Genomic DNA, 12,337 nt, shown 5'->3' with positions numbered 1-12,337 from the left:
TACACCCACTGACACCCGTATGAACACATCTGCAGACTGACACAGACACGCACATATTCTCCACTCACACAATCTCCACCCACACACTCTTCCTCCTTCTTTTCTGCAACGTTTTTGGCATACAAATCCGCAAAAAGAATTGGCATGCTGCGGAAAATAAAACACTATGAATCAGTGCGGAATTTTCAGCAGAATGTGCACACCAATTCTGGATTCCCATTGATTAACATTGCTTGAGCTACCCTTTGTGGATTTGGTGCAATTCCACGTAGAAAAAACATGTGCACATAGCCTTAGTGTATCAAGTGTGGTGTTTACAGCAGTTTTAGTGTCTCATATATTATGTATACAGGACAGTCTAAGTGTATCCTATGTAATGAGATTGGCAGAGTCCCATTGTATCCTATGAGATGTATGCAGCAGAATCTAAGTATAAGATATATACAGCAGAGTCTCAGTGTATCCAATGTTATGAATATTCATCAGAGTTTCATTATATCCTATGAGATGTATACAACAAAGTCCTAGTGTATCCAATGTGGTGTATATAATAGAGTCACAGTGTATTACGTACAGTACAGACCAAAAGTTTGGACACACCTCATTTAAAGATTTTTCTGTATTTTCATGACTATGAAAATTGTAAATTCACAATGAAGGCATCAAAACTATGAATTAACACATGTGGAATTATATACTTAAAAAAGTGTGAAACAACTGAAAATATGTCTTATATTCTAGGTTCTTCAAGGTAGCCACCTTTTGCTTTGATGACTGCTTTGCACAGTCTTGGCTCTCTCTTGATGAGCTTCAGGAGGTAGTCACCGTAAATGGTTTTCACTTCCCAGTTGTTCCCTGTCAGGTTTAATAAGTGGGATTTCTTACCTTATAAATGGGGTTGGGACCATCAGTTGCGTTGAGCAGAAGTCTGGTGGATACACAGCTGATAGTCCTACTGAATAGACTGTTAGAATTTGTATTATGGCAAGAAAAAAGCAGTCAAGTAAAGAAAAACGAGTGGCCATCATTACTTTAAGGCTACTTTCACACTGGTGCCGTACGACGCACGACGCAATGCGTCGTGGTGACGTACCGACGCATGCTGTGAAAGCGTAGCACAAGGGTGGCAGCGGATGCAGTTTTACAACGCATCCGCTGCCCCATTGTGAACTCCGGGGGGGAGGGGGCGGAGTTCCGGCCACGCATGCGCGGTCGGAAATGGCGGACACAACGCACCAGAAAACTTTACATGCAACGTTTTTTGGTGCCGAAGGTCCGCCATACACGACGCAACCGTCGCACGACAGTTGCGAAGTGTGGCAATGCGTCGCTAATACAAGCCTATGGAGAAAAAATGCATCCTGCAGACAACTTTGCAGGATGCGTTTTTTTGGCAAAACGACGCATTGCGACGGAGGCCAAACGACGCTAGTGTGAAAGTAGCCTAAGAAATGAAGGTCAGTCAGTAAGAAAAATTGGGAAAACTTTGAAAGTGTCCCCAAGCACTACAAAGAAACTGGCTCACATGAGGACCGCCCCAGGAAAGGAAGACCAAGAGTCACCTCTGCTTCTGAGGATAAGTTTATCTGCGTCACCAGCCTCAGAAATCGCAGGTTAACAGCAGCTCAGATTAGAGACCAGGTCAATGCCACACAGAGTTCTAGCAGCAGACACATCTCTACAACAACTGTTAAGAGGAGACTTTGTGCAGCAGGCCTTCATGGTAAAATAGCTGCTAGGAAACCACTGCTAAGGACAGGCAACAAGCAGAAGAGACTTGTTTTGGCTAAAGAACACAAGGAATGGACATTAGACCAGTGGAAATCTGTGCTTTGGTCTGATGAGTCCAAATTTGAGATCTTTGGTTCCAACCACCGTGTCTTTGTGCGACGCAGAAAAGGTGGACTGATAGACTCTACATGCCTGGTTCCCACCGTGAAGCATGGAGGAGGTGTGATGGTGAGGGGGTGCTTTACTGATGACACTGTTGGGGATTTATTCCAAATTGAAGGCATACTGAACCAGCATGGCTACTACAGCATCTTGCATCGGCATACTATTCCATCCAGTTTGCGCTTAGCTGGACCATCATTTATTTTTCAACAGGACAATGACCCCAAACACACCTCCAGGCTGTGTAAGGGCTATTTGACAAAGAAGGAGAGTGATGGGGTGCTACGCCCTCCACAGTCACCAAGCCTGAACCCAATCGAGATGGGTTTGGTTGAGCTGGACCACAGAGTGAAGGCAAAAAGGCCAACAAGTACTAAGCATCTCTGGGAACTCCTTCAAGATTGTTGGAAGAACATTTCCAGGGACTACCTCTTGAAGCTCATGAAGAGAATGCCAAGAGTGTGCAAAGTAGTCATCAAAGCAAAAGGTGGCTACTTTGAAGAACCTAGAATATAAGACATATTTTCAGTTGTTTCACACTTTTTTGTTAAGTATGTATTTCCACATGTGTTAATTCATAGTTTTGATGCCTTCAGTGTGAATTTACAATTTTCATAGTCATGAAAATACAGAAAAATCTTTAAATGAGAAGGTGTGTCCAAACTTTTGGTCTGTACTGTATGATGTATGTATTAGTGTCTTATACTGTATGTTGCTTATACATGAAAGTCTCAATGTATGATATGTGATGTACACAGCAGAGCCTCAGTGTATGTTATATGATGTATATAGCAGTCTTAGTGTATCCTATCTGATGTGTGCAACAATGTCTCAATGTCTTCTATGTAATCTACACAGGAGTCTCAGTATATCCTATGTGATGTAAACAGCAGTCTCAGTGTTTCCTATCTAATACATGCAACAGAGTCTCAGTGTATCCTATGTGATGTAAACATTAGTCTCATTGTATCCTATGTGATGTATACAGCAGACACTTCGTTTATTCTATGTGATCTATTCAGCAATCTCAGTGTGTCCTATGTTATGCATCAGAATCTCAGTATACATAATGTGATGTATATAGCAAAATCTCAGTTTATGCTATGTTCTGTATACAGCAGACCCTCAGTTTATTCTTTGTGATCTAGACAGCAGTCTCAATGTATCCTATGATGTTTACAGCAGATTCTCAGAAATGTTGTATTATGTGTGATATATACTGCAGAGTTTCGGCATATACTATGTGATGGTCTGGTGGGATCTGATGTGCTATAGTGTATGACATGCCTCCAGTTGCCATAGCAACTCATCAACATGCCATGATCTTGCTACAGGGGTGCCAATGGGCTGACAGAGGGAACGCTTTCCCACTGCCAAACTCCTCATGTGCCTCTGTCACTACTGACAGTGGAATATCAAGGGTTAACCTGCTGGGATTGAAGACAACACCGATCTTTACAGTTACAGTAGAAGCTCTGGAAATCCTTCGGTCTCCTGCATCTGATTTGCGAACAACAAAATGAGCATATCCATCATGGAGCACAAAGTGACATGCTCATTATGGATATGTACATCAAATGGCTTGAAGGATAAAATACAGTTTTACGATGTCAATATTAAGGCTGGTTTCACACTTGCGTTTCAAAACGCATGCGTTTAAAAAAAAAAGCATGGTGAAAAAACGCATGTAAACGTGTGCAAACGCTGCGTTTTTTTGATGCATGCGTTTTTGCATGTGGTGAAAAAAACGCAGCGTTTTGACGCGTTTACATGCGTTTTTTCATGCGTTTGCGTTTTTTAAACGCATGCTGAGAAATGTGTGACAGCTGCCAATCATCAAAATAAAGTAAAAAACCCACTATAAACAGAAATAGTTAGGGTTAGGGGTAGGGTTAGGGGTAGGGATCATAACCCTAACCCTAACCCTAAAGGGATCCTAACCCTAACCCTACCCCTAACCCTAAAGGGATCCTAACCCTAACCCTAAAGGGATTAGGGTTAGGGGTAGGGTTAGGATCCCTTTAGGGTTAGGGTTAGGGGTAGGGTTAGGATCCCTTTAGGGTTAGGGGTAGGGTTAGGGTTAGGATCCCTTTAGGGTTAGGGGTAGGGTTAGGATCCCTTTAGGGTTAGGGTAGGGTTAGGGGTAGGGTTAGGATCCCTTTAGGGTCAGGGGTAGGGTTAGGATCCCTTTAGGGTTAGGATCCCTTTTGGGTTAGGGATAGGATTAGGGTTAGGATCCCTTTAGGGTTAGGGTTAGGATCCCTTTAGGGTTATGGCTAGGGTTAGGGGTAGGGTTAGGGGTAGGGTTAGGATCCCTTTAGAGTTAGGGTTAGGGGTAGGGTTAGGATCCCTTTAGGGTTAGGATCCCTTTAGGGTTAGGGTTAGGATCCCATTAGGGTTAGGGTCCCTTTATCACCTTTATGGTGGGGGGTGGCATATCAGTGTGTTTTCTGGTTTTTTTTTTAATAAAAACGCATGCGTTTTTAAAGCAAACGCATGTGCTTAAAAACGCATGCGTTTCCATTGACTCCAATGTATTTTTTGACACAAAAAAAACGCATGAAAACTTATGCGTTTTTATGTGTCAAAAAAACGCCTCTCAAAAATATGAGTTGCATTTCTGAAAAAAAACGCATGCAGCAAAAAAACGCATGCGTTTCAAAACGCGACCAAACGTGTACAACAAAAAACGCATGCGTTTTCAATGTTAAATATAGGAAAAAAAACGCATGCGTTTTTTTGTGCAAAAAACTCTGCAGACAAAAACGCAAGTGTGAAACCACCCTAAGACGTTTGAATAAGACAACCAGCTACATTACCTGGTTCTTTCTATAATCATCCTGAGAGTGACGGAGAACTCGATAACACAGTCTGAACATATACTGGTATGGAGCATTTTTTTGGTCAGATAGCTCTTCAAGCCTAAGTAGAGGACCATCAACACCTTTGTCTTTAAAAGGTGCTTTAAGGATTCCAAAAATCTAAAAAAAATATCAAGGGGAGACAAAGTGTTACAAAGAATGAAATAAAAAAATTAAATAACACGTAATACAGAAAAACTAAGGAAAACTCTTTGAACAGAAAATAGTAAAATAAATCTGGTCCTTAGATGATCTTAAATTTAGGTAAATACAACCTTGAATGAACAACAACTTTACATGACAAATTGCATTGTGTCATTATTTACTTAACAAAAACTAGGCAAAAATGCAGAAGGGATGTGTGAAAAATTAAGTATACCATTACTGCTTCCATAGGAGGTAATCGTGTAAGCAGGGCCAGCTTTAGACAAGTTGGAGCCCTAGGCAAAATTTAAAGTGGGGCCCCCATGTCCATATAAAACAAGTACATGTTACACTGATATCGGTGTCACCAGTGTGCCATCCATGTGCCATCTGTGTTTTTCTGGTATGGATACTAAAAATGAAATTACAAAGCTTCTCACATACTTTCCATGTTAACCCCTTCATGACCCAGCCTATTTTGACCTTAAAGACCTTGCCGTTTTTTGCAATTCTGACCAGTGTCCCTTTATGAGGTAATAACTCAGGAATGCTTCAACGGATCCTAGCGGTTCTGAGATTGTTTTTTCGTGACATATTGGGCTTCATGTTAGTGGTAAATTTAGGTCAATAAATTATGCGTTTATTTGTGATAAAAATGGAAATTTGGCGAAAATTTTGAAAATTTCGCAATTTTCACATTTTGAATTTTTATTCTGTTAAACCAGAGAGATATGTGACACAAAATAGTTAATAAATAACATTTCCCACATGTTTACTTTACATCAGCACAATTTTGGAAACAAAATTTTTTTTTGTTAGGAAGTTATAAGGGTTAAAATTTGACCAGCGATTTGTCATTTTTACAACGAAATTTACAAAACCATTTTTTTTAGGGACCACCTCACATTTGAAGTCAGTTTGAGGGGTCTATATGGCTGAAAATACCCAAAAGTGACACCATTCTAAAAACTGCACCCCTCAAGGTACTCAAAACCACATTCAAGAAGTTTATTAACCCTTCAGGTGCTTCACAGCAGCAGAAGCAACATGGAAGGAAAAAATGAACATTTAACTTTAGTCACAAAAATTATCTTTTAGCAACAATTTTTTTATTTTCCCAATGGTAAAAGGAGAAACTGAACCACGAAAGTTGTTGTCCAATTTGTCCTGAGTACGCTGATACCTCATATGTGGGGGTAAACCACTGTTTGGGCGCACGGCAGGGCTTGGAAGGGAAGGAGCGCCATTTGACTTTTTTAATCAAAAATTGGCTCCACTCTTTAGCGGACACCATGTCACGTTTGGAGAGCCCCCGTGTGCCTAAAAATTGGAGCTCCCCCACAAGTGACCCCATTTTGGAAACTAGACGCCCCAAGGAACTTATCTAGATGCATAGTGAGCACTTTGAACCCCCAGGTGCTTCACAAATTGATCCGTAAAAATGAAAAAGTAATTTTTTTTTAACAAAACAATTCTTTTAGCCTCAATTTTTTCATTTTCACATGGGCATCAGGATAAAATGGATCCTAAAATGTGTTGGGCAATTTCTCCTGAGTACACCAATACCTCACATGTGGGGGTAAACCACTGTTTGGGCACATGGTAAGGCTCGGAAGGGAAGGAGCGCCATTTGACTTTTTGAATGAAAAATTATTTCCATCGTTAGCGGACACCATGTCGCGTTTGGATAGCTCCTGTGTGCCTAAACATTGGCGCTCCCCCACAAGTGACCCCATTTTGGAAACTAGACCCCCCAAGGAACTTATTTAGATGCCTAGTGAGCACTTTAAACCCTCAGGTGCTTCACAAATTGATCTGTAAAAATGAAAAAATTCTTTTCGCCTTAATTTTTTCATTTTCACATGGGCAGTAGGATAAAATGGATCATAAAATTTGTTGGGCAATTTCTCCCGAGTACGTCGATACCTCATATGTGGGGGTAAACCACTGTTTGGGCACTCGGCAGGGCTCGGAAGGGAAGGCGCGCCATTTGACTTTTTGAATGGAAAATTAGCTCCAATTGTTAGCGGACACCATGTCGCGTTTGGAGAGCCCCTGTGTGCCTAAACATTGGAGCTCCCCAACAAGTGACCCCATTTTGGAAACTAGACCCCCCAAGGAACTTATCTAGATGCATATTGAGCACTTTAAACCCCCAGGTGCTTCACAGAAGTTTATAACGCAGAGCTATGAAAATAAAAAATAATTGTTCTTTCCTCAAAAATGATTTTTTAGCCTGGAATTTCCTATTTTGCCAAGGATAATAGGAGAAATTGGACCCCAAATATTGTTGTCCAGTTTGTCCTGAGTACGCTGATACCCCATATGTGAGGGTAAACCACTGTTTGGGCGCACGGCAGGGCTCGGAAGGGATGGCACGCCATTTGGCTTTTTAAATGGAAAATTAGCTCCAATCATTAGCGGACACAATGTCACGTTTGGAGAGCCCCTGTGTGCCTAAACATTGGAGATCCCCCAGAAATGACACCATTTTGGAAACTAGACCCCCAAAGGAACTAATCTAGATGTGTGGTGAGGACTTTGAACCCCCAAGTGCTTCACAGAAGTTTATAACGCAGAGCCATGAAAATGAAAAAAAAAAAATATTTTCTCAAAAATGATCTTTTAGCCTGCAATTTTTTATTTTCCCAAGGGTAACAGGAGAAATTTGACCCCAAAAGTTGTTGTCCAGTTTCTCCTGAGTACGCTGACACCCCATATGTGGGGGTAAATCACTGTTTGGGCACATGCCGGGGCTCGGAAGTGAAGTAGTGACGTTTTGAAATGCAGACTTTGATGGAATGCTCTGTGGGCGTCACGTTGCGTTTGCAGAGCCCCTGATGTGGCTTAACAGTAGAAACCCCCCACAAGTGACCCCATTTTGGAAACTAGACCCCCAAAGGAACTTATCTAGATGTGTGGTGAGCACTTTGAACCCCCAAGTGCTTCATAGAAGTTTATAATGCAGAGCCGTGAAAATAATAAATATGTTTTCTTTCCTCAAAAATAATTATTTAGCCCAGAATTTTTTATTTTTCCAAGGGTTACAGGAGAAATTGGACCCCAAAAGTTGTTGTCCAGTTTCTCCTGAGTACGCTGATACCCCATATGTGGGGGTAAACCACTGTTTGGGCACATGCCGAGGCTCGGAAGTGAAGTAGTGACGTTTTGAAATGCAGACTTTGATGGAATGCTCTGTGGGCGTCACGTTCCGTTTGCGGAGCCCCTGAGGTGGCTTAACAGTAGAAACCCCCCACAAGTGACCCCATTTTGGAAACTAGACCCCGAAAGGAACTTATCTAGATGTGTGGTGAGCACTTTGAACCCCCAAGCGCTTCATAGAAGTTTATAATGCAGAGCCGTGAAAATAATAAATACGTTTTCTTTCCTCAAAAATAATTATTTAGCCCAGAATTTTTTAATTTTCCCAAGGGTAACAGGAGAAATTTGACCCCAAAAGTTGTTGTCCAGTTTCTCCTGAGTACGCTGATACCCCATATGTGGGAGTAAACTACTGTTTGGGCACATGCCGAGGCTCGGAAGTGAAGTAGTGACGTTTTGAAATGCAGACTTTGATGGAATGCTCTGTGGGCGTCACGTTCCGTTTGCGGAGCCCCTGATGTGGCTTAACAGTAGAAACCCCCCACAAGTGACCCCATTTTGGAAACTAGACCCCAAAAGGAACTTATCTAGATGTGTGGTGAGCACTTTGAACCCCCAAGCGCTTCATAGAAGTTTATAATGCAGAGCCGTGAAAATAATAAATACGTTTTCTTTCCTCAAAAATAATTATTTAGCCCAGAATTTTTTAATTTTCCCAAGGGTAACAGGAGAAATTTGACCCCAATATTTGTTGTCCAGTTTCTCCTGAGTACGGTGATACCCCATATGTGGGAGTAAACTACTGTTTGGGCACATGCCGGGGCTTGGAATTGAAGTAGTGACGTTTTGAAATGCAGACTTTGATGGAATGCTCTGCGGGCGTCACGTTGCGTTTGCAGAGCCCCTGATGTGCCTAAACAGTAGAAACCCCCCACAATTGACCCCATTTTGGAAACTAGACCCCGAAAGGAACTTATCTAGATGTGTGGTGAGCACTTTGAACCCCCAAGTGAGCACTTCATAGAAGTTTATAATGCAGAGCCGTGAAAATAATAAATACGTTTTCTTTCCTCAAAAATAATTATTTAGCCCAGAATTTTTTATTTTCCCAAGGGTTACAGGAGAAATTGGACCCCAAAAGTTGTTGTCCAGTTTCTCCTGAGTACGCTGATACCCCATGAGTGGGGGTAAACCACTGTTTGGGCACACGTCGGGGCTCAGAAGGGAAGTAGTGACTTTTGAAATGCAGACTTTGATGGAATGGTCTGCGGGTGTCACGTTGCGTTTGCAGAGCCCCTGGTGTGCCTAAACAGTAGAAACCCCCACAAGTGACCCCATTTTAGAAACTAGACCCCCCAAGGAACTTATCTAGATATGTGGTGAGCACTTTGAACCCCCAAGTGCTTCACAGACGTTTACAACGCAGAGCCGTGAAAATAAAAAATCATTTTTCTTTCCTCAAAAATTATGTTTTAGCAAGCATTTTTTTAGATTCACAAGGGTAACAGGAGAAATTGGACCCCAGTAATTGTTGCGCAGTTTGTCCTGAGTATGCTGGTACCCCATATTTGGGGGTAAACCACTGTTTGGGCACACGTCAGGGCTCGGAAGTGAGGGAGCACAATTTGACTTTTTGAATACGAGATTGGCTGGAATCAATGGTGGCGCCATGTTGCGTTTGGAGACCCCTGATGTGCCTAAACAGTGGTAACCCCTCAATTCTAACTCCAACACTAACCCCCCCACACCCCTAACCCTAATCCCAACTGTAGCCATAACCCTAATCACAACCCTAACCACAACCCTAATTCCAACCCTAACCCTAAGGCTATGTGCCCACGTTGCGGATTCGTGTGAGATATTTCCGCACCATTTTTGAAAAATCCGCGGGTAAAAGGTACTGCGTTTTACCTGCGGATTTTCCGCGGATTTCCAGTGTTTTTTGTGCGGATTCCTATTGAGGAACAAGTGTAAAACGCTGCGGAATCCGCACAAAGAATTGACATGCTGCGGAAAACACAATGCAGCGTTCCGCGCGGTATTTTCCGCACCATGGGCACAGCGGATTTGGTTTTTCATATGTTTACATGGTACTGTAAACCTGATGGAACACTGCTGCGAATCCGCAGCGGCCAATCCGCAGCCAAATCCGCACCGTGTGCACATAGCCTAATTCTAAAGGTATGTGCACACGCTGCGGAAAACGCTGCGGATCCGCAGCAGTTTCCCATGAGTTTACAGTTCAATGTAAACCTACGGGAAACAAAAATCACTGTACACATGCTGCAGAAAAACTGCACGGAAACGCAGCGGTTTACATTCCGCAGCATGTCACTTCTTTGTGCGGATTCCGCAGCGGTTTTACAACTGCTCCAATAGAAAATCGCAGTTGTAAAACCGCAGTGAAATGCGCAGAAAAAAACGCGGTAAATCCGCCATAAATCCGCAGCGGATTAGCACTGTGGATTTATCAAATCCGCTGCGAAAAAATCCGCAGAGGACCAGAATACGTGTGCACATACCGAAACCCTAACCCTAACCCTAGCCCTACCCCTAACCCTACCCCTAACCCTAGCCCTACCCCTAGCCCTAACCGTACCCCTAACCCTAGCCCTAACCCTAGCCCTAACCCTAGCCCTACCCCTAACCCTACCCCTAACCCTACCCCTAACCCTAACCCTAGCCCTAACCCTACCCCTAACCCTAGCCCTAACCCTAACCCTACCCCTAACCCTACCTCTAACCCTATTCTAACATTAGTGGGAAAAAAAAATTTCTTTATTTTTTTATTGTCCCTACCTATGGGGGTGACAAAGGGAGGGGGTCATTTATTATTTTTTTTATTTTGATCACTGAGATATAATCTATCTCAGTGATCAAAATGCACTTTGGAACGAATCTGCCGGCCGGCAGATTCGGCGGGCGCACTGCGCATGCGCCCGCCATTTTGGAAGATGGCGGCGCCCAGGGAGAAGACGGACGGGACCCCGGCTGGATCGGTAAGTATGATGGGGTGGGGGTGGGACCACGGGGGGGGATCGGAGCACGGGGGGGGGGAATCGGAGCGCGGGAGGGGTGGAACGGAGCACGGGGGGCGTGGAACGGAGCACGGGGGGACTGGAACGGAGCACGGGGGGGTGGAACAGAGCACCGGGGGGTGTGGATCGGAGTGCAGGGGGGGTGATTGGAGCACGGGGGGGTGATTGGAGCACAGGGGGAGCGGACAAGAGCACGGGGGGGAGCGGAGCACTGGACGGAGGGGAGCCGGAGCAGTGTACCGGCCAGATCGGGGGGCTGGGGGGGCGATCGGTGGGGTGGGGGCACATTAGTATTTCCAGCCATGGCCGATGATATTTCAGCATCGGCCATGGCTGGATTGTAATATTTCACCAGTTATAATAGGTGAAATATTACAAATCGCTCTGATTGGCAGTTTCACTTTCAACAGCCAATCAGAGCGATCGTAGCCACGAGGGGGTGAAGCCACCCCCCCTGGGCTAAACTACCACTCCCCCTGTCCCTGCAGATCGGGTGAAATGGGAGTTAACCCTTTCACCCGATCTGCAGGGACGCGATCTTTCCATGACGCCACATAGGCGTCATGGGTCGGATTGGCACCGACTTTCATGACGCCTACGTGGCGTCATGGGTCGGGAAGGGGTTAAACACGGATGGCATATGGACAGCACACGGACGGCATGTTTACACGGACTCATAGACTTGTATTGACCCTTGTCATCTGTGCTGCTGGGAAAACATGGACATGAGTGAAGCACCATAGGTCAAATAGGGCACACGTGGCATCTGTGAAAAACATGATCGGTCGTGTGACGGGGTTGTATAGTAACATAATAGAAAACATTAGCAGAATTGCCGTCTTTTTCTACATCCTACCTCATAAACAGCAGAATAAAAAGAGATTTAAAAAAGTCCTACATGTCCCCCCAAACTACTCCGCTAAATCCCCTGTGGCTCCGAGGCCGATGGTTCGGGGTCCCTGATGGTTATTATTCACTTAGCAGCTATAAGGTGAAGCCACAAGACCCCCTGCAGCCCAGTGCTAAGACTGGCAGACACCCCCGGAGCCACAAGACCACTGAAGCCCAGTGCGGAGACTGGCAGAGACCCCCGGAGCCACAAGGCCCCTGCGGCCCAATGCTAAGACTGGCAGAGACTCCCAGAGCCGCAAGACCCCTGCAACCCAGTGCTAAGACTGGTAGAGCCCCCCGGAGCCACAAGACCCCTGCAGCCCAGTGCTCAGACTGGCAGAGAGTCCCGGAGCCACAAGACCACTGCGGCCCAGTGCTAAGACAGGCAGAGACCCTCGGAGCCACAAG

At 44.5% G+C, this 12,337-nt stretch overlaps 1 protein-coding gene across 1 annotated transcript in view; it reads right to left on the bottom strand.

The window, feature by feature from the left end:
- The window catches only part of ITPR3 (inositol 1,4,5-trisphosphate receptor type 3), a 544,758-nt gene that overhangs the window by 298,839 nt on the left and 233,582 nt on the right, over positions 1-12,337 (bottom strand). Inside the window, exon 15 of the mRNA XM_069756594.1 lies at positions 4,713-4,874. Coding sequence (XP_069612695.1) covers positions 4,713-4,874 — 162 coding nt within the window. The remainder of the gene's footprint in view (positions 1-4,712; positions 4,875-12,337) is intronic.

This window comes from Ranitomeya imitator, chromosome 3 (genome assembly GCF_032444005.1).
Source record: "Ranitomeya imitator isolate aRanImi1 chromosome 3, aRanImi1.pri, whole genome shotgun sequence".
Lineage (NCBI taxonomy): Eukaryota > Metazoa > Chordata > Amphibia > Anura > Dendrobatidae > Ranitomeya > Ranitomeya imitator.
Note: the sequence above shows the minus strand (reverse complement) of the source record. Positions and strands in the feature narration are given on the sequence as shown.